This window comes from Trematomus bernacchii, unplaced genomic scaffold (assembly GCF_902827165.1).
Source record: "Trematomus bernacchii unplaced genomic scaffold, fTreBer1.1, whole genome shotgun sequence".
NCBI lineage: Eukaryota > Metazoa > Chordata > Actinopteri > Perciformes > Nototheniidae > Trematomus > Trematomus bernacchii.
The window spans coordinates 2792432-2811434 of NW_022987705.1; the positions used below are offsets into that span (position 1 = coordinate 2792432).

General features: G+C 41.7%; 1 protein-coding gene across 2 annotated transcripts; it reads right to left on the minus strand.

The window, feature by feature from the left end:
- Positions 1-652: 652 nt before the first annotated feature.
- Positions 653-17504, minus strand: LOC117490419 (solute carrier family 22 member 6-like). Of its 2 annotated transcripts, XM_034140160.1 has the most exons (11): positions 17183-17504; positions 16583-17058; positions 16398-16501; positions 15854-16008; positions 6570-6738; positions 6352-6475; positions 6145-6260; positions 5836-6050; positions 5642-5750; positions 1265-1468; positions 846-1116 (listed from the first exon to the last, which is right to left on the minus strand). In XM_034140160.1, exons 2-11 carry the CDS (start codon positions 16985-16987, stop codon positions 1029-1031), a joined length of 1689 nt encoding a protein of 562 aa, XP_033996051.1. In that variant the 5' UTR covers positions 16988-17058; positions 17183-17504; the 3' UTR covers positions 846-1028. The 2 variants fall into 2 exon arrangements, with proteins under 2 accessions (XP_033996052.1, XP_033996051.1); XM_034140161.1 differs by lacking the exon at positions 17183-17504 and having other exon boundaries at positions 653-1116; positions 16583-16987.
- Between the last annotated feature and the right edge of the window lie 1499 nt (positions 17505-19003).

Genomic DNA, 19003 nt, shown 5'->3' on the forward strand with positions numbered 1-19003 from the left:
GTTGAAGCTGTTGTTGGCCTGTGGAAAAATGTAATCATAAGAAATGACTCGGGAAAAGCTGCAGATAGAGCCATAAGAAATGAATGCAACTGATTATTTAATGTTTAATGTTGTTTTTATAGGCAATAATTTAAGCTTTGTTAGTTCCAGGTTTAATATGTGCAATAAGTTCATTTCAATACGTTTTACAATAAACATTGAACCTGTACTAGTCGGCCCTCGACTAGTACCGATTTTTAAATGTTGGCCGACTGTGTATTTGAGTTTGACACCCCTGTTCTAGACTGTCTGTGAGACTCAAAAGATTAATATTTAAAGACTGGGTGACATTTTACCTAAAATATGGAACACCAGAGGTCATTCTTGAGATCATGAAGTGAAACAGACACATGTAAACAGGAGTGTGTGTGATTGAAAAACATAATTCTCTACCTGATTTCATATTTCTTACTTATTGATTGATGTCTTAGGATAAGGCCAGGCAATGAATGACGGACGTAAACCAGTTAAATGTAAATCCTCTTGTCGCAAACTTCTTTGTCTGACTTGTTTCAGTAAATGTATCAGACAGTGCCCATTTAAAAGTAGCCTGGATAAAATATTGTGCAAAGTATTTCAGTTCAACAGAGCAAAGGGAATGAAAAGACTTAAATGTGTAGGTGCTGATTTTATTGAAAATATAGTTTTGTTTTCAAATACAAGATTGCAAATAATAAGAAGTTATAAAAATACCAGTAAAAGCAAAGCACCTGTAGAAGGCTCATTTTCTAAAATATAAAACATGATTTATGCAATTCCAGACTAAAATCCTCCTACAGTATAACACAAACACACACAGATCTAATTGTTCACAGCTATTCATTTCACTGTATTGACCTGTCTTATTGCAACTCCACCTGTCTAGCAGTCATACAACATAATAAGCTCTATATTGAAATCAAACTAATAAACAGGCCGGAGAAAAAGCAGTACCCAAGATATGTTCATTAACATGTCGGGAAAACCTCAGGAGCAGAATACAGATGCCCTCAGGCCGTCTGCTTTAGGAGATCCGCCTGGGTGTCTTGCAGGATTATTGCTTCCTTTCGTGATACTTTGGAGCTTCTCCCAGTTCCCCTGTGGTCAAAATAGAAAATGAAAATATAGATGAATCTGTCTCTGTCTCTCTCTTAATGTCTAAAATTCCTCCAGTATACTTTTACTAAAAATGTACGTTTTGTTTTGCAGAGATGTAAAGAACAGATCTTGTCCCCCCTGATTTTACCTGTCCTCCACATCTTGTATTGTGTCGGGGAGGGGTGAGCCAAGTGTTTCTGGAAGAAATATTGCAGCAATTCCACTGAGGATCGGAGCGCCGCCATAGATCAAACCCGGGAGCCAAGGTAGATAGTCGGCCGTGAGAAGCACCATCGGGGCCACCATGGCTCCCACCCGAGCCATCATGGATACCCAGCCCATGCCATTCTGACTGAGGCAAGGCAAGGCAAGTTTATTTATATAGCACCTTTCAACACAAGGCAATTCAAAGTTCTATACAAAAATAAAAGACATTAAGAAAATGGCATTTAAAAACAGTCATTAAAATGCAAAGATAATAAAATAAACACTAAAAGAAAAAATACATGAATAAAAGTTACAGTGCAGTTTAAAGGGGACCTGTCATGCAAAATGCACTTTTGTACATCTTTTATACATGAATATGTGTCCCCGGTGTGTCAGGGAACTCACCAAGTGTCAGAAAACACAACCCTCTCTCTTTTCCTCCATACCCAAATCTCTAAAAACGGGGCTGCAACGGATCTGATGCAGACTGATACAGATTTGAAATTGTTCTGACGTCAGAAACAGGGAGCTCCGCCTATATGGCCAACTCTCCACCTATCAGGGGAATGAGAGGTTGCCGTGGCATGGTAACAGCATGGTAACAGCATGGTAACATGACGCTCGTGCCTCGCCCCCCTCCTTTGCAGGGGGGCGTGGTCAGCTGCAGCTCATGAAAAGACAGGGCTGGAGGAGAGCAAATAGAGCGAAATGAGGCATGGCTAAAATGCATGATCTGTTTGGTATTTTGAAAAAAAAAAACGTATAAATATGCCTTATATAGGTATGGCCCTACAATATATTATTCAAATATAGCATAATAGGTCTACTTTAAGATGTGAATAGTTCAATTAAAAGCAGCGGCAAAAAGAAAAGTCTTGAGCCTGGATTTAAAAGTAGTAAGAGTTGCAGCGGACCTGCAGGTTTCTGGGAGTTTGTTCCAGATATTTGGAGCATAATAACTGAACGCTGCTTCTCCATGTTTAGTTCTGACTCTAGGGACAGAAATCAGACCAGTCCCAGAAGACCTGAGCGTTCTGGATGGTTCATAATTTAGCAGTAGGTCAGAAATGTATTTTGGGCCTAAACCATTCAATACTTTATAAACCAGCAGCAGTATTTTGAAATCAATTCTTTGACACACAAGAAGCCAGTGTACAGACTTCAGAACAGGAGTGATGTGATCCACTTTCTTAGTGTTAGTGAGGACTCGAGCAGCGGCGTTCTGAATTAGCTGCAGCTTTCTAATAGATTTTTTAGTGAGACCTGTAAAGACACCATTACAGTAGTCCATTCTACTGAAGATAAAAGCATGGACAAGTTTTTCCAAATCCTGCTGTGACATTAGTCTTTTAATCCTAGATATATTCCAACCCAGTCTCACGGCATTTCGTGTAATAGTCACGAAATAAATGTACACGATTTTCCCATTTTTTTCGGGTCACACAGAACGATTTTAAAAGCAATGTATTTGTATTGGAAGACCAGAAGCTGTGTGGTTCATAAAAACATTTTGTTACTCAATATCAAGCCACGATTATTGTTTTTATTCGACATTTTATAATGTCGGACTTTTTTTGCCGTCCGCGAGGAAAATAAATGGGGCTCAGAGCCTCAGAATACTGAAATCTGTATTTTTTAAATCTTTTTTTCCTTCTAATTTGTTATTATTTGGTGCAGGCACGAAACATACTACGAACAGGAATACATTGCTTCTAAAATCGTTCTGTGTCAGAATATTGAAATCTGTATTTTTTTTAATCTTTTTTTCCTTCTAATTTGTTATTATTTACATTGCTTTTAAAATCGTTCTGTGTGACATGAAAAAAATGGGGAAATGATGTTGGTGAACACGAATCAATAGATTCATTTCGTGACTATAACACGAAATGCCGTGAGACTGGGTTGTATATTCTTAAGTTGATAGTAGGCTGATTTAATAATTGTTTTAATGTGACTGTTGAAAGGTCAGAGTCCATGACTACACCTAGATTTCTGGCTTGCAGACTGAAGCTCAGCGCTAACTTTTATACGTTCTGCCTTGGCTCCAAAAACCATTACCTCAGTTTTATCTTTGTTTAATTGGAGAAAGTTCTGACACATCCAGTCATTGATTTGTTCAATGCACTTACTCAGTGTCTGAATTGGAGCATAGTCTCCTGGTGGAATGGTTATGTAAATGTATGTGTCATCCGCATAGCTATGGTAACTTATTTTGTTGTATTTCATTATCTGAGCCAGTGGTAGCATGCAGATATTAAAGAGAAGAGCCCCCAAGATGGAGCCTTGAGGAACCCCACATATGGGGCGAAGCCTGCGAGCTAGTTCAGGCAGTCAACTCGAGCACCAATGATACATGAACACGTGACGCACCTCGTCCCTCTTACAACCAACCAAACCCATTCTCCTAAACATGCTGCTCTATTTAAGCCGCCAGGTCTTCCTGCCTCTGCCTCGCTATGCTGCTGCTGCCACTGCTGTGTTCACTTGCTATTGCTACGTTCATGTTCCTGCTGCTGTGTTTCATGTTGCTGCTGCGTGCCTGCCCCAACAGCACCCCAGCATCCACCTGTAGGCTCGGGGGATAGTTATCTAATCATCACTCAATGTTCTTTGTAAATCTGTGGAGTGATGAGGCCCGAGCCTAGACGCCAAACTCAAACTATATGCTGCTTATAATAAACATATTAAGAAACATGTGAGTTGTCTGAATGAAGTCCTATTTGTCAACTCAGATGTGTATGTGTACGTTTTTTCTGTCCATTAAAGTATGATTCAAACCAATTTAGAACTGTTGCCGAAAGTCCCACCCAGTTTTCCAGTCAGTCTAGTAATATGTTGTGGTCCATAGTGTCAAACGCAGCACTGAGAGGGAGAGAGAACAACTATAACTCTAACATTAAAGCGATGCTTTTCGTGTTAATCAGTGATTGTGGGGCGGGTGATAAAGAACAATGTATATAAGTACTGTTATTGATTTTTGAAGAAAGATATTACAATTGAGATTAGAGGACACTAAAACACAGCTGAAGGTGTACAAGAGGTACATCATTGTCGTTGAATAAAACGGTTTAAAATGAATGCCTATCCTATAAAAGCCTATGAAAGTTCAAAGCACTGATTGGGACAAGGGTTTTTAGTAACTATTTAACTGATTAGAAAAAATATGCATTTACTACAATATGTTTGTTTTGTTGGTGACACAGTGTGCAGATGATAAGCAAAGACACATATTCAGCATGACTTCTGCCAGGAAATCTTCATCCAACAAAACACAACAGCAAATAATGCCCAGGAATCAGGAAATAGACAGACCAGGATGAAAATAAACCAAAAGCCCTAAGAAGTTTCTAAAACGTGTTGAATCCATAGTGTGAAAAATGTTTTTAAGATGTTTGTGGGTTTTAAAGGGCTTTCACTGTTTAGTCCTCATATCATCTGGGTCAAAGGTGACCTGGTTTGACACCATTAATCTTTATCTGCTTTATCTTCTGTCTGTACATTAAACTGCAGACTCACTTTTTTTATCTTAGTTGTTTCTGCCTCAACAGTTAGTGGTGGCATGACTTCAATGTCCCCACCACTAAGATAAAAGCGGACTTATGTACAGTGTAAGGAGCTGAGAAGTAGTAGTACAAATTGTAAATTGTTATATTGTAGAACTAATCGTGAAAATCTCATAAGGAGAGACCTTTGTTCAGGCCATTAACCAGAAGCCCGTGAAAAAAGAATTGACTTCAAGACGAGAGTAATGGAAGTGGGAAAATGCTAACTTGTTTCAAGCCTAAAGACTTCTGAAGCATTGTCCACAGCAAGTAGAAAAACTCTCATATGCCCTTTTGAAAAAGTCAGGATGTAAATCCTCCGATAAATAAAACGAGCTGAACTTAAAGAGGTTCTTTTATAATTGTGGGGTTTTTCCATATAGTGGGTGATATAGGTTTGTGTGCATGTAAATGGTCTACAAAGGGTAAAATCCCAAAGTTCCTAAATTGACATCACTAAGTAACACTTGCGCTTCTATTGGCTAGCGCTACAACACATTGTACCTGATAGGCTAAGGGGTGGGACATCCCTGGGCAGTTGAATTATCACAACAGAGCCGGCCAGCTAACCAATCAGAGCAGACTGGGCTCTGGTTTCAGACAGAGGGTGAAAAGAGGTTCTGCAGCACAGGCAGTATAAGAAAAAGAATGAGCTCTCTGAACATTAAAGTAAGTTAACACCTGAAAACTAGCATAAAAGGGCCCCTTTAAACCCTAAATAAAAAATAAAAGACAACATTTTCTAAATCTTCTTGCTAAATAGACATAAGACTTACCGGATGATTGTTGGGAACAGTTCCCCAGAGTAGAGAAAGCAGCAGTTGAATGAGGCAGCGAGGCAACCTTTACCCAGTACAGCCATACACGTGCGTGCAGTCTGTTTATCTGCACATGGAGTGAGACATTCATCAGAGGACTGTGTTGTTTCTGCAGTATAATATTCAACTTGTATACATGTTTTCAACCATACCATAAGGTATCAGCAGGTTGATCAAAACAGTGATTCCAGCGATGATGAGAGCCCCACATTGTGATGTGCGCCGTCCAATATAAGTCATAGATACGACCATGACGACTTTAGCAGGGATGTCGACAACTCCGAAGATCACTTGGATCAAGTAGATGTCCACCCCAAACTTCTGCAGATCCATCGCAAGACCGTAGTAAGCAAAGCTTGTGGATAACCTAGGTTTGTTTTAAAAATAAACCATGTACAGTGTCAATGCAATTACATATTTGTTACTGAAAAACTGAGATTTTTACAAGAAGGAACATGTACCAGACAGCACTGAGGCAGATCGTCATTCTCCTCATTGTAGGTGTGCGGAACAGATCCAGGACAGAGTGGGTGCCTTGTGAGCAGGACATCTCTTTCTTCATGGTTTCCTGCAGCCTCTATGCATACCGACAAAGATTAATGTATTTTATACACAATAATAAACACAGATAGATGGTGCAATAACACAAACACAGCACATTCTCTTACCTTCATGTCGATTTTCTCTCCCTCTTCCATCCGTCCATTACATTTCGCCACATTTTTAAGGTTCTTGATGGCTTGTTCAGGGTTATTACTCATAACTAACCATCTTGAAGATTCATGAAACCACCTGTGTGAAATATGTGTTCTGTTAATAGTGCAAATAAACGTGCATCAGTGATTCTGGTTTGATTTGATTTGCATGTCAATACTTGGCATCTTACCATGCAATGAGGAAGAAGACAAAGAAAGGCAAAGACACAGCCAGGGTTAACCACCTCCAGTCCCGGATGTAGTACGCGATGAGCGCCAGTATCAACTGTCCAACTGTGTAGCAGTAACCTGTCATTGTCCCGACCATTGTTCGCACACTAGTGGGGATCCACTCCACAACTAGGATAGAGAAAGAGGTATTTTTTTAGAATTTAGTACAACTATTATTCTTGAATCATCATGCATGTTGACTGCTTCCATTTAAGTTGTTTCATGCTGATTGTACCCTATCCAGTTAGATGTCTTACTGTCACGGTTGGGGTAAATACACTGTAAAAACAGTTCCGATGGTGAAGTCAACAAAACTACATTTTTTAATGTAATTTACTTGCCCTAAATTAGTTTTTTTTCAATGTGCGTTTAAATAAGTAACACGTAAGCAACAATGAGAACATGTTTTAAGAACTCATTAATTTGTAAATGAATATCACATTTTCTGAACTTTCTTTAAAAATAAGTTTTGGAAAACGTAATAAAAATGCTTTTGTCAACGCCACGGTCATGCCACGCCCTCAAACGAGAATACCGCGGTGTGAGACTTCCTGTTCCTCTTTGCAGCGGTTCTTCTAGTGATGGCAAAATGAAGCTTTGAATGAAGCATCGAACCACTTGGACAATTGTGTCGGAAATAGGTTCATTTCTCGAAGCTTCAGTTACAGCGACCTCTCCTGGCGAAGTGCAAGGCTGCAGTGGGTTTAACGTATCTTTGCCTTGAAAAATATTCGATGCACACACACACTAAGACTGAATATCATGTTCTATTTGCAATTAAAGATTGATAATTGTGTGTATTGGGTTATTGAGAAGGGCCTTTTATCAGTTAATAAAGTATTAAAGTTGAAAAGGAATGATTAAACGTTCATCCGTTCCGGGCTTCAAACCAGCTGCGCGGAGGTCATCGCCACTTTGGGCCGCCGGCTCTAACCACTGGGCTATCTATACGTCAAGCTATACACATGTTTTTTATATTGGTGTTAATTGTCTTTTTGTTCACAACTTCTCCACATTTCGAAGTGTTTCCCGAGCCAGAACGACCTATCTTTCTTCCTGGCTTGCTCTATAATGATCCAATTAAAATGCAATACCAACAACAACTCAACAGCAACAACGCAAACTACCCACACATTGCGCATTGTTTAGAGCTGTTATAAGTGTTGAAGCGCTCAAATTCGAAACTGTTTCAACCTGTCACCTGTCAGAATAGAGACGAGGCAGTGCATTGAATCGCGTGATTGGACCGCGAACCAGTCAATGAAGCAGTTGCTGCTTCGGACGTCACATGTCACGTGATTTGAAGCAGTTGCTGGTTCGGACGTCATATGTGACGTGATTTGAAGCAGTTGCTGGTTCGGACGTCATATGTGACGTGATTTGAAGCAAGCTTCGAATCACTGCTTCTATGGAATAAGAAGTCCAGGGTTGAAGCTCCGTTCAAAGCTTCAGTGTCAAACTGCCATCACTAGGTTCTTCAGCAGTTGGACACGTGTTTGCGTTGGATCCTCCTCAAACCATCGTAAAACAAGTAAGCATGCCACCTGAGTTATTAATTACTGCTTTTTAACTAGAAAGTGTTATTTACTTTTGTTGTATTCACTGTTTTGAACGAAACATCGACATTTTAATGCATGCCAGCGCCATTACTGCTGTTAAAGTTAGACTCAGCCCTGTCGTGCTCATGTAGTCTATTTCTTCACGCAAAGTTGTTGGGCAAAGTTTGCATCAAGTGCTTACCGACGCAATTCTGTTAAAAGTGGTTAAGTTAAGAGTACGTATTAAGAATCAACTCCGCAAACTGTTCCCCTATGCCGCTCTAAGCGTTGGCCCGGGCACCGTGATGCGGCCGCGGGGCTCAGAGGCTCTCCTGCCGTGCATGTTGTGCGGTAAAATACCTCCGTTAAAACTATTCCCTACTACTTTATAACCCAGCGGTTATGTAAGAGTAAGTTACTAATGCGCATATTTGATATTAATTCCTCTATATGTATTTCGCCTTTTGTTTTACTGTGAGCAATGAATTATCTTTCTACAATCTTAGTGTACCCAATTTATACTCATAGTCTGCAGTTACAGCATCGAGTTGTTATTATACAATATGAAGTGCAAACTATATTTTTCATGCTTATGCAACGCTATAGATGCAAATCCATGTTGGAATCTGCAGGAGAGTTAACGTTAGCTCTCAGAAGAAAGTGACGGAGGTGACTTCAGTTAAGGTGCATTCAGGCGCAATTCAGTAAAAGTGTGTATTGGGCGAGGATGCATGGATAACGTCAGCAAGATGTGTTCAATGTAGTACAGTAAAATGCAGTCTTTAGCGAGAAATATCAATAATACAGTTTTATTAAGGAGATGTTTTACTACAACATAAAGTAGATATTAGACAGTAGGCAAACGAGATAAAGGAGTGTATATTGAAGTAATTAGGATCCGCTGTGTAGAGAATCATGGAATTGTACTGGTATCTAACAATACCATCCTTAATAAATGCCATCCTTATAAATGTATATAAATACAATACCGTTTTAAATGATACTTGTGTTTTAATGTTTGATTCCATTAATTGAATTAAATATGTTTTAATGAATTCTACTGAAATGATTGTTACATTGTCATCATGTAACTATTTTGTTCTTTCATTTGCCTCACCAGAAAACAGTCACACCTCCTCTTGAAGACATTTTGCCTCCTGCTATGGACTTCAGGTTCACATTAGGTAAGCCCTTGAGTGTGTCAGACTAGAGTTGTTGTTTCAGAGGTTAATTCAAGACGTGTTATGTTTACATACTAATATAATGAGCATCAGGTAAACGTACCCATTTCTATTTTTTTAATCACAGATGGGATGGAGATGTTAACTGTGCAGCACTAGTGTCACCACTCAAAGTTGTTAAGGAATAATTCTTCTAGATATCTAACCTTTTGCTCTGTGACGTTTTATGATCTACTCTGACGTCTGTTATCGCCTTTAAGGAAAGGCCTTGGTGCCATATGTGTTGTTGTCATCAGTTTGTGACCGGTCAACTTGTCTGGCACGAAGGGTAATTGTTGTGAGAACACTGAGGCACTTCTTTATCGGTGTTTGTGGACTCTAGGATGTGAAATCCTTGAGGCCATGAGTGTCGGACGCAGGTGGCTCAGTGTTCCCAGCTGTTTAGTCTACTCCTTCAGAGATGTTGATTTCTCTCTGTGAACCCGTTAAAAGGTCTAGCATAGAGAGAGGCTCTTCAGAATTGACGTGGCAACTCTACCGTGTAGTCAGAACCTCTGACTCTTTGATTTGTGATGTGAATCCTCCGGCCGAATACTCTGAATAAACCCATCAGTGTTTGACATCAAAGCTCCAACTCTCACCGTGTCTCCTTCCTGAGTCGGTGACTCCATGCATTGCTACACAGAAGTTTCCTCCACAAATTGGCGTTGTCGGCAGGATACCAACAGATCTTCAGAGACTGGTAAGTGTGATTTCAAATCTACATTTGGACATTGCCTTACCAGAATCTGTGATTGACGGTATCCTAAAATTATCTGTGAAGCTAAGCGGCTGCGTTTCGTTTTGGTTAATGAACATTTGGGGCTAGTAACCCCAGGGGATCATCCAGGGACTCTGTCTTGGCTGGTTCCCTCTGTGTGTGCTGCTCGGAACGTATGTGCCGTGCAGGCATACACGGAGATGTTTAAAAAGACCTTAATGAGGGCAGCAGTAAAGTGGAACTTCTGTGTGAAATCAAAATAGAGATTTGTAATGAACAAATCGTCGAGATTCCGGGGGTTTCAGCGGCCAACACTAGCAGTTAACTCAAGCAGCCAGAGATATTACCCCCAGCGCCTCTAAAAAAAACACGGCTCCAGCTGCGGCTCCGGGGAATGTGTGTAAAATACCTCCCCGTATCTGCATGAGCTGGTGAAGTGAACTCAGAGGGAGAAAATCACAGCTTTTGTCTACAGCTTTAACTCACACCACCGCCGTCTCTAGTAAAAACGAGACGGTTTAAAAGCACTCTCGTGGCTTGTGGCCGTTTACGACGTGCTTGCAAGTGCGAGGTGCGTGCATTACCTGATGCGCCACAGCTCCCTACATTGCTGGAGGAGCTGGTGCCGGTCCGGGGTGCATACATAACATTATAGGCTAATTGATCATGGGTGGGCAGTGGCATGCAAGTGTAGAACAAAACTGTGTTTCATCGTTGTGATGAACATGATGGCGTGTGTATAGGCTGGTCGAGCAGGACTACAGTTAACTGTGTAGTTTCGGATAGAAAGGGTAGAGGAGAAAAAAGTCTATGTGCTCCTGATCGGGGGGCATAGCACCACTAGAACAGGGATAGTGGGGTCGCAAGAGGATAAGCTAGTTATTGCTCTTGGACGGTCTTCAGGCACCGATCTAGGACTAGAGAGAGGGCGATCAAGAGGAGAGAGAGGGCGATCAAGAGAAGAGAGAGAGGGCGATCAAGAGAAGAGAGAGGGCGATCAAGAGGAGAGAGAGAGAGGGCGATCAAGAGGAGAGAGAGAGGGCGATCAAGAGGAGAGAGAGAGGGCGATCAAGAGAAAAGAGAGGGCGATCAAGAGAAGAGAGAGAGAGGGCGATCAAGAGGAGAGAGAGAGGGCGATCAAGAGAAGAGAGAGACGGCGATCAAGAGAAGAGGGCGATCAAGAGAAGAGAGAGGGCGATCAAGAGAAGAGAGAGAGAGGGCGATCAAGAGAAGAGAGAGGGCGATCAAGAGAAGAGAGAGAGAGGGCGATCAAGAGAAGAGAGAGAGGGTGATCAAGAGGAGAGAGAGAGGGCGATCAAGAGGAGAGAGAGAGGGCGATCAAGAGGAGAGAGAGAGGGCGATCAAGAGGAGAGAGAGTGGGCGATCAAGAGGAGAGAGAGAGGGCGATCAAGAGGAGAGAGAGAGGGCGATCAAGAGGAGAGAGAGAGGGCGATCAAGAGGAGAGAGAGGGCGATCAAGAGGGCGATCAAGAGGAGAGAGAGAGGGCGATCAAGAGGAGAGAGAGAGGGTGATCAAGAGGAGAGAGAGAGGGCGATCAAGAGGAGAGAGAGAGGGCGATCAAGAGGAGAGAGAGAGGGCGATCAAGAGGAGAGAGAGTGGGCGATCAAGAGGAGAGAGAGAGGGCGATCAAGAGGAGAGAGAGAGGGCGATCAAGAGGAGAGAGAGAGGGCGATCAAGAGGAGAGAGAGAGGGCGATCAAGAGGAGAGAGAGGGCGATCAAGAGAGAGAGGGCGAGCAAGAGAAGAGAGAGAGAAGAAAGAGAGGGCGATCAAGAGAAGAGAGAGAGGGCGATAGAAGATTGAGAGGGTGATCAAGAGAAGAGAGAGGGCGATCAAGAGAAGAGAGAGAGTAATGTAACCTCCTAATGTAATGTATAACTACTATGAAAATGTTCAAAAAGTGCTCAAACTTCACATGTGTGCTAACAGTCCAGCCGTGAAGACATCTACGGGACAGTTTTGAGATTTCTTCAAATGCCGTTGCCATGGCAACACAATGCTCACCATGGAACACGGTTTTCTCATAACTTCAGTGAAAATGCTCGAAATGGCCCAAAACTTCACAGGTTTGGTAACGATGCAGCTATCAACACATCTAAGCGTATTATGGGGTGTCATCAAATGCCGTTGCCATGGCGACAGATAATTCACCGTCAAGTGAGTTCAAAAGTTTGTAGTTCAAATATTCTGCTGCTTTCCCAAGCCTTTTTACTTTCTTTTCTCATCTTAATACAAATTCATTCACTACTACTTACATCTGATATTTAACTCCTTCAGCCTATTTTCAGCTGCAGAAACCATTCAACTATTACATTATTCGGCTATTTCAGGACATCAAGGCTATACATGTTTTTTTAAACCTTTTCTTTTAAATATTAAGCTTTTTCTGCATTTTTTTTGCTAAAAGCAGCTACCATTCAGCTAATAACATTCAGCTTTTTCTGCATTTTCAGCTAAATTAATTCACAGTTTACAGCATTCGCACGCATTTTCTGCAGGAAATGCATTTTCTAGTTCTACTTTGTGATGTAATTGAATGTAAGGTGAGACCACACTCGAATCTGAAGACGCCTATTGATTTAAGTATTGACCAGAATTATTATTAGACGAATGTTTTAAGGTTATCAAAAATGATAAAAAGAGAGGAACTGTTAAGGAATAATTCTTCTAGATATCTAACCTTTTGCTCTGTGACGTTTTATGATCTACTCTGACGTCTGTTATCTCCTTTAAGGAAAGGCCTTGGTGCCATATGTGTTGTTGTCACCAGTTTGTGACCGGTCAACTTGACTGGCACGAAGGGTAATTGTTGTGAGAACACTGAGGCACTTCTTTATCGGTGTTTGTGGACTCTAGGATGTGAAATCCTTGAGGCCATGAGTGTCGGACGCAGGTGGCTCAGTGTTCCCAGCTGTTTAGTCTACTCCTTCAGAGATGTTGATTTCTCTCTGTGAACCAGTTAAAAGGTCTAGCATAGAGAGAGGGTCTTCAGAATTGACGTGGCAACTCTACCGTGTGGTCAGAACCTCTGACTCTTTGATTTGTGATGTGAATCCTCCGGCCGAATACTCTGAATAAACCCATCAGTGTTTGACATCAAAGCTCCAACTCTCACCGTGTCTCCTTCCTGAGTCGGTGACTCCATGCATTACTACACAGAAGTTTCCTCCACAAAAGTGATATTTTAAAACATTATCGACTCCATCATGGCACCTTTGGACAGAAACGTGCCTTGCCCTGCATTCATGTAGACTGGCCTGCACTCTCACTTATCAAGATAAAAGTTGAAATAATCGTCTGTTCTTTTTATTCTAGGACCCATGTGCCACTTTATATACATCTCTGAGCATGAGGTGGGGTTAAAAATAAGTAGTTGGACATTTTATGAACTATATCAATATCATGAGTATTTGGTTCATTTTCTTGCAAACCAGCCTTTTTTTTGATGGCTTAAACCCCTTGTAATGCATGTGAATAGCACCTCTGTTACCGTCTGTTAACAGCTAATGTAAACTGGCTCGTTATGTTTTCAAGACGGATTTGATTTTTGTTTTGAGGAAAACACATGGTGTGTCCTGATTTGTACTTGTACTATTTGTACTATTTGTACTTGTTTTGTTTGTATACAGGGAACAGCAGAGGTCGAAGTGCAACAGGCTCGTGATGCACAGCATGAAGTGATACATTGCCCAAGAGCCAGATGCAGTTATAACCATCAAGTAATAACCATGTGTCTCCATGTATGTTAATGTGTTGTGCTTTTAAACAAACTTGTTACTCTTTTATGACAACTGTTTTGAAATAATCAAATTTTAATAAAATGTATTAACATGTCCATAACGTTCCCTTTTTTTAATTTATTTGTTTAATCTGCAATGTTTCAAATATTTAAAGGGTTGGATTGAAATCAGGAAGAGTTTGTCGTATATAGGTTCCGGCAACTCAATTGTGTTTTATAATTTACTTTATTCTCGTGTGGTTCTTAGCAGTTTGTTATTTCTATTGGTTACACTTAATATCTGGGCTTTTAATTGGCTCATCTCATCTTTTCATATGCAGAGAAAATCACATTAGTGAGTTTACCCAACTCCTATAATTGCTTGGAACTGCTTGACACATATTTTTTAAGTTTTAGCAAAGTAACACATTCTTGAGTAGAGGAAAACTAAAAAAAGTACATTTCACCAACTCAAAAAATGCAAAAGTTGACTAAACTCTTAAAATTGCTTGGAACCGCTTGACACATATTTTTTAAGTTTTACCAAAGAAACAGTTTTTACAGTGTAGGACCCAAAAGCAGTACGAACAGGGAAGGCAGGTATGGGGTTAGCTGATACAAGGGCCAAAAGAGTGGGTGGAGGGGGCCTGGTGGACGGGTTTGGGCTGATAGCCCGGGGGCACGGCAGAGGCAGAGCAGGGGCGAAAGCCGCGGCGGGGAAACTCAGGAGGCCGGGCACAAGGACAGGCAGAAAGGTGGCAGCGAGTCAGCTGGATCGCCGGAGCAGGTGAACTGGGATTGGGAGCACTGGGAGCAGGAGATGGCGAGACCCCGGACGGGACAGGAACCGATGTCTGCGTGACAGGTGTTCCCGATGGAACAAGGGCTGGTGTCGGCGGGACCCCCGGCAGAACAGGAGCATAAGTCGGCGGGATGCCCGACGGAGTAGGACACGGTGTTGATGGGACCCCCGGCCGAACCAGTGTCGGCGGGACGCCAAACGGGACAGGACACAGAGTTAGCAGGACCCCCGGGGGAACAGGTGTCAGCGGAACCCCCAACGGAACAGGACATGAAGTTGGCAGGACCCGCGGCGGAGAAGGGACTTGAGTCGGCAGAACCGCCAACAGGACACGGGGGGCAGGAGTGGGAGCCGGAACCATGGCTGCTAGGGCTTGGGCCGGTAGCCTGGCCTTGCGTCTCTTAGAAGCCTTTTGGAGGCTCCGTGGACCTCCCAAGGCCAGGCGGGATCCCACAAAAGGGTCCTCGAAAGGAGCAATGTTGGGATCTGTGGCAGGAAGGGGGCTAGCATGTCTGGGGCTAGCAGGCCGGGAATCAGATTTGACCTCACAATTACAATAAAGTCCTCCACCAACTCGGGTAATAAGTCCCTTAACCAGGGCCTCGAAGTTACTTCTTTGCGTGCCGAAAACATGATAGACTGCCTCTCCTCTCTACTGGAGGCGTATCGACAGTCATTCCTTAAGTATATTAAATGATAAGTTACCTCATAAAGGTCGCCTGCTGGGTCCAGCTTCGGTTCGGTTGTACTGTCATGGTTGGGGTAAATAGGACCCAAAAGCAATACGAACAGGGAAGGCAGGTATGGGGGTTTAAACAAAAGCGAGCTTTATTCGAAAGCTGATACAAAAATACAAGAACTGGAGGAACAGGCGAGGTAACACAAGAAAATAACTAACAAACCCCATCCAGCAGACTCAAGGAATGGGAGCAGACAGACGGACGGATGGACGGGAAAAGGCACAGGCACAGAACATGACCAGGTAGGAAACGATGACAACCGAACATGGAGCAAAGGGGAAGACAAGACTAAATACACAGAAGGCCGAGTAATCACAGGGCAAGATACAGCTGGGCAGGGGAGGCAGAAACACAAGGGCAACAGGTGAACACAATGAGACAATCACAGGAGGGCAAACACAGGAAGGAAGACCAGACAAAGGGAGAACAGAATTTCAAAATTAAACCGGGAAATGGCAACTTAAGTCCAAAACCATGACACTTACTGAGCGAGAAGCTGTTGAGCACCACGCCGGACAGAGCCATGCCACAGCCAAAGCGGAACAGGCAGAAGAGCGGGAAGGTGGTGGAGAAAGCAGCACATGTTCCTGACACAGCCATCAGCAGGTGGGAAATAAGCAAGAGGATGCGTCGACCATATCTAGAGCCAGGTGGGTTAAAGAGTTAATTCAGACTGTATCACATCATATGATTTTAACAAGGCTGCATGAAGACGTGTTGTGTGGGACCATTTCTAAAGGGGAAATATGATGCAAATGTTCTGGTTAATTCGTGTATTTTGGGTCTAGTATAACATTTATTTATGCTTTAATGTTGAAAAAACTTTTTTTTTTGTATACTGTCTTTCGAGATAATCCTGCATCCACCTTTGTCAGAAACACACCGTTTTAGTGCCTGTCTCTTTAAGAAAAGAAAGTGTGTTTTTTCATAATTGTTCCCCTTTGAAAGTTACATACATGATTGATGTTGCCTAATATCTGACATATTAGTAGCACAACTATAAATTATTAGTGATGAGATCAATGTTACCTGTCTGAAAGACCTCCAAAGACAACAGAACCCAGAAGCACACCTCCCATGAAGACCGTCTGTCCCATTTGCTTCAAAGTCCGCTGATCACACACCAAATTCCACTAAAAAATATGGAACACCATTTAAGGCACAGGACAAGATAACATTTACACATGTGCAAAGAAAAAGAAATGTAGTCCTACGTCAGATATTATTGTGGATTTCCTGTGAGTCATGTTATAGGTCCATCCATCGGAACATCCCTGCAGGTCAACATCCAAACCAGCGTTCGTGTCTCCCTCCTTCCCTGAACTGGAGCTCCTGTTTTTTGTCAGGAGGTGCCACTGTGGAGCCGCGTAACGCAAGCACCTTTCTGGCTTCCCTGTCTGGTCTAGCGGCACCGTGACCAGCAGCGCTTCCTCTGCACTCATCTGGGACTGAGACAGGTTTGTGTGTGCGCTGCAGAAGTGAGGGGGTACCAAAGCCACAAAGTTCTGCAGCAGGTTGTGACTGGCCATCAACATCATAGGTATGCAGAGAAGGGTCGTCTGCAGGACCTGGAAGCGTCCTGTGCTCCCTACTTGCTCCAAGAGTTCCCCAAACCCCATAGTGGTGTACTACAAAAACTCCACAAGTTAACTTTATGTTAATGACAGCAGATCCTGTTGTTGGTAGGTTCCTTTGGAAAACATAAAAGTAAATAGTAAGTTGTTCCAGCATCTGTGAAAAATACCAAACATAAAGTGCAAGTATAAAGTATAATTTGTAAATGTTTGGATAATTTGAAATTCAAAAAGACTTACCTCCTGAATAATCTTTTCTCAAAACATAAATATTAACAATAAGAATGCTGGCCTACAAAAAATTGCACTCATTAAAACCACTACTACATGATGCAGTCAATTTAAGAACTCTTAGAAAGTGTTCCTAAAAGGAAGTCCTTAAAACGGGGCCCAAAGAATCAAAAAGATGTAACAAAGGTCGCTGTTCGTGCAGTCTGTTAAATCGGCTCTTAAATTCCAACAGCTTTTCAGAACTTTTTGGATTATAAGTGCAATGTAACCTCTTGAGGTATTAGCCACTCGTTCACCAAACACTGAGGCAGAGTGTGGAGTCTTTGCTGTGCAGGAACAATGTCCGGATGAAGGGTTTCAGTGCAAGTGAGCTCCAACCAAAGGTGGGCTCATAACTATGCTCATTTGTTTTCACCTTTCGCACTGAGACCTTTTCCTTGCCCTTTATTGGTTACCTAACATGAATGACAAGGTGAAAGAGTGTGCGTTAGTGTGCCTGTGAATGTGAGGTCAAACAAACTGATTTGGTTTCATTAGTAACTTCTTTATCAGTTTCTTTAATATTTTCTATAATTGTTTGCATGTTGTCTTGTTTATAAATCTACATTATTTGTTCACTGGTTCAAACTAAACACCACAGTCAGAAATTTGCAATCACGCATACAGAAAAGGGAAAACCAAAAGTAAATGTTTGATACAAATTATAGCTGTGTTTATTTTTGTGTCGGTTGACAGTTCTACTGAACTGCAGCCTGATAACAAATAATTACTTTACTTCTGAGTGCAGTTTGTGATCCAAGCAGCCATATTAAATATAAATTAAATATTAAAGATCAATCAATAGTTGAAAAATCCTCCACTTTAAAACTCGGTTCAATATTTTTGTGTCATAAATATGAGATATTAAAGTACAGAACTTATTGTCATTTGAAATATATATCATTGCATTTTAAATTGTCTATTCATTTACGTAAATATTCCATCCTGACAAGCAGCAGTTTATTGACTGCTGTATTTTTAGATCTCTTTTTACAATTTTAAATCGGTTTTAGCCTAAACGGATATTTCTCTCTGGCAGAGACAATGGAAATATACTCACTTCTGGACTGAGTCTGTCCTCAGAGAGAGCCGTGTTAAATCCAGAGCACAAAACGTTAAAGTAAAAAGACCAAATTGTTGTCATTTTGTGATTTTTTTGTGCAAAGTCTGACACAGTGCAGGCTTTCTCATAGCACTTATCATAGTTATTTAGCATAGCATTTAAAACACAAATTATTTCTGTACTTTACGTTGTCTTTTTAGAAGTGGAAAAAACTGCCAATTGAATTTGCCGTCATGCACTCATTGACAGTCAAAATGGATTCAGTTTGTCCATTCAAAGACATGTTCAAACCATCTATGAGACTCACAATATTAATATTAAAGACTAGGTGACATTTTTACATAAAATATGGAACACCAGAGGTCATTCTTGTGATTATGAAGTGAAACAGTCAAATTAAAACGGGAGTAGGTTCTGTGTGTGACTGAAAGACATAATTCTCTACATGATTTAATCTTGTTAATTTATTGATTGATGGACTCCAGGATACTCTGCAACTTCTACAGGTGCACCATAGAGAGTATCCTGACTGGCTGCATCACAGCCTGGTATGGCAGCTGCTCCGCCCTCAATCGTAAGGCTTTACAGAGGGTGGTGAAAACTGCACAGAACATCACCAGGACGGAGCTGCCATCCATGGAGGATCTTTACTCCCAGCGGCTCAGGAAGAAATCCCTCCGGATTATAAAAGACCCCATCACCCCAGGCACAAACTGTTCTGTCTGCTG

Excerpts from the sequence above, each read along its gene's own strand:
- LOC117490419 (XM_034140161.1), bottom strand. The coding sequence starts at position 16,987 with ATGGGGTTTGGGGAACTCTTGGAGCAAGTAGGGAGCACAGGACGCTTC. Across the intron at positions 16,009-16,397 it reads TTTGGAGGTCTTTCAGACAG|ATATGGTCGACGCATCCTCT; the intron begins GTAACATTGATC and ends ACCTGGCTCTAG. Across the intron at positions 6,476-6,569 it reads GTCTTCTTCCTCATTGCATG|GTGGTTTCATGAATCTTCAA; the intron begins GTAAGATGCCAA and ends TATTTCACACAG.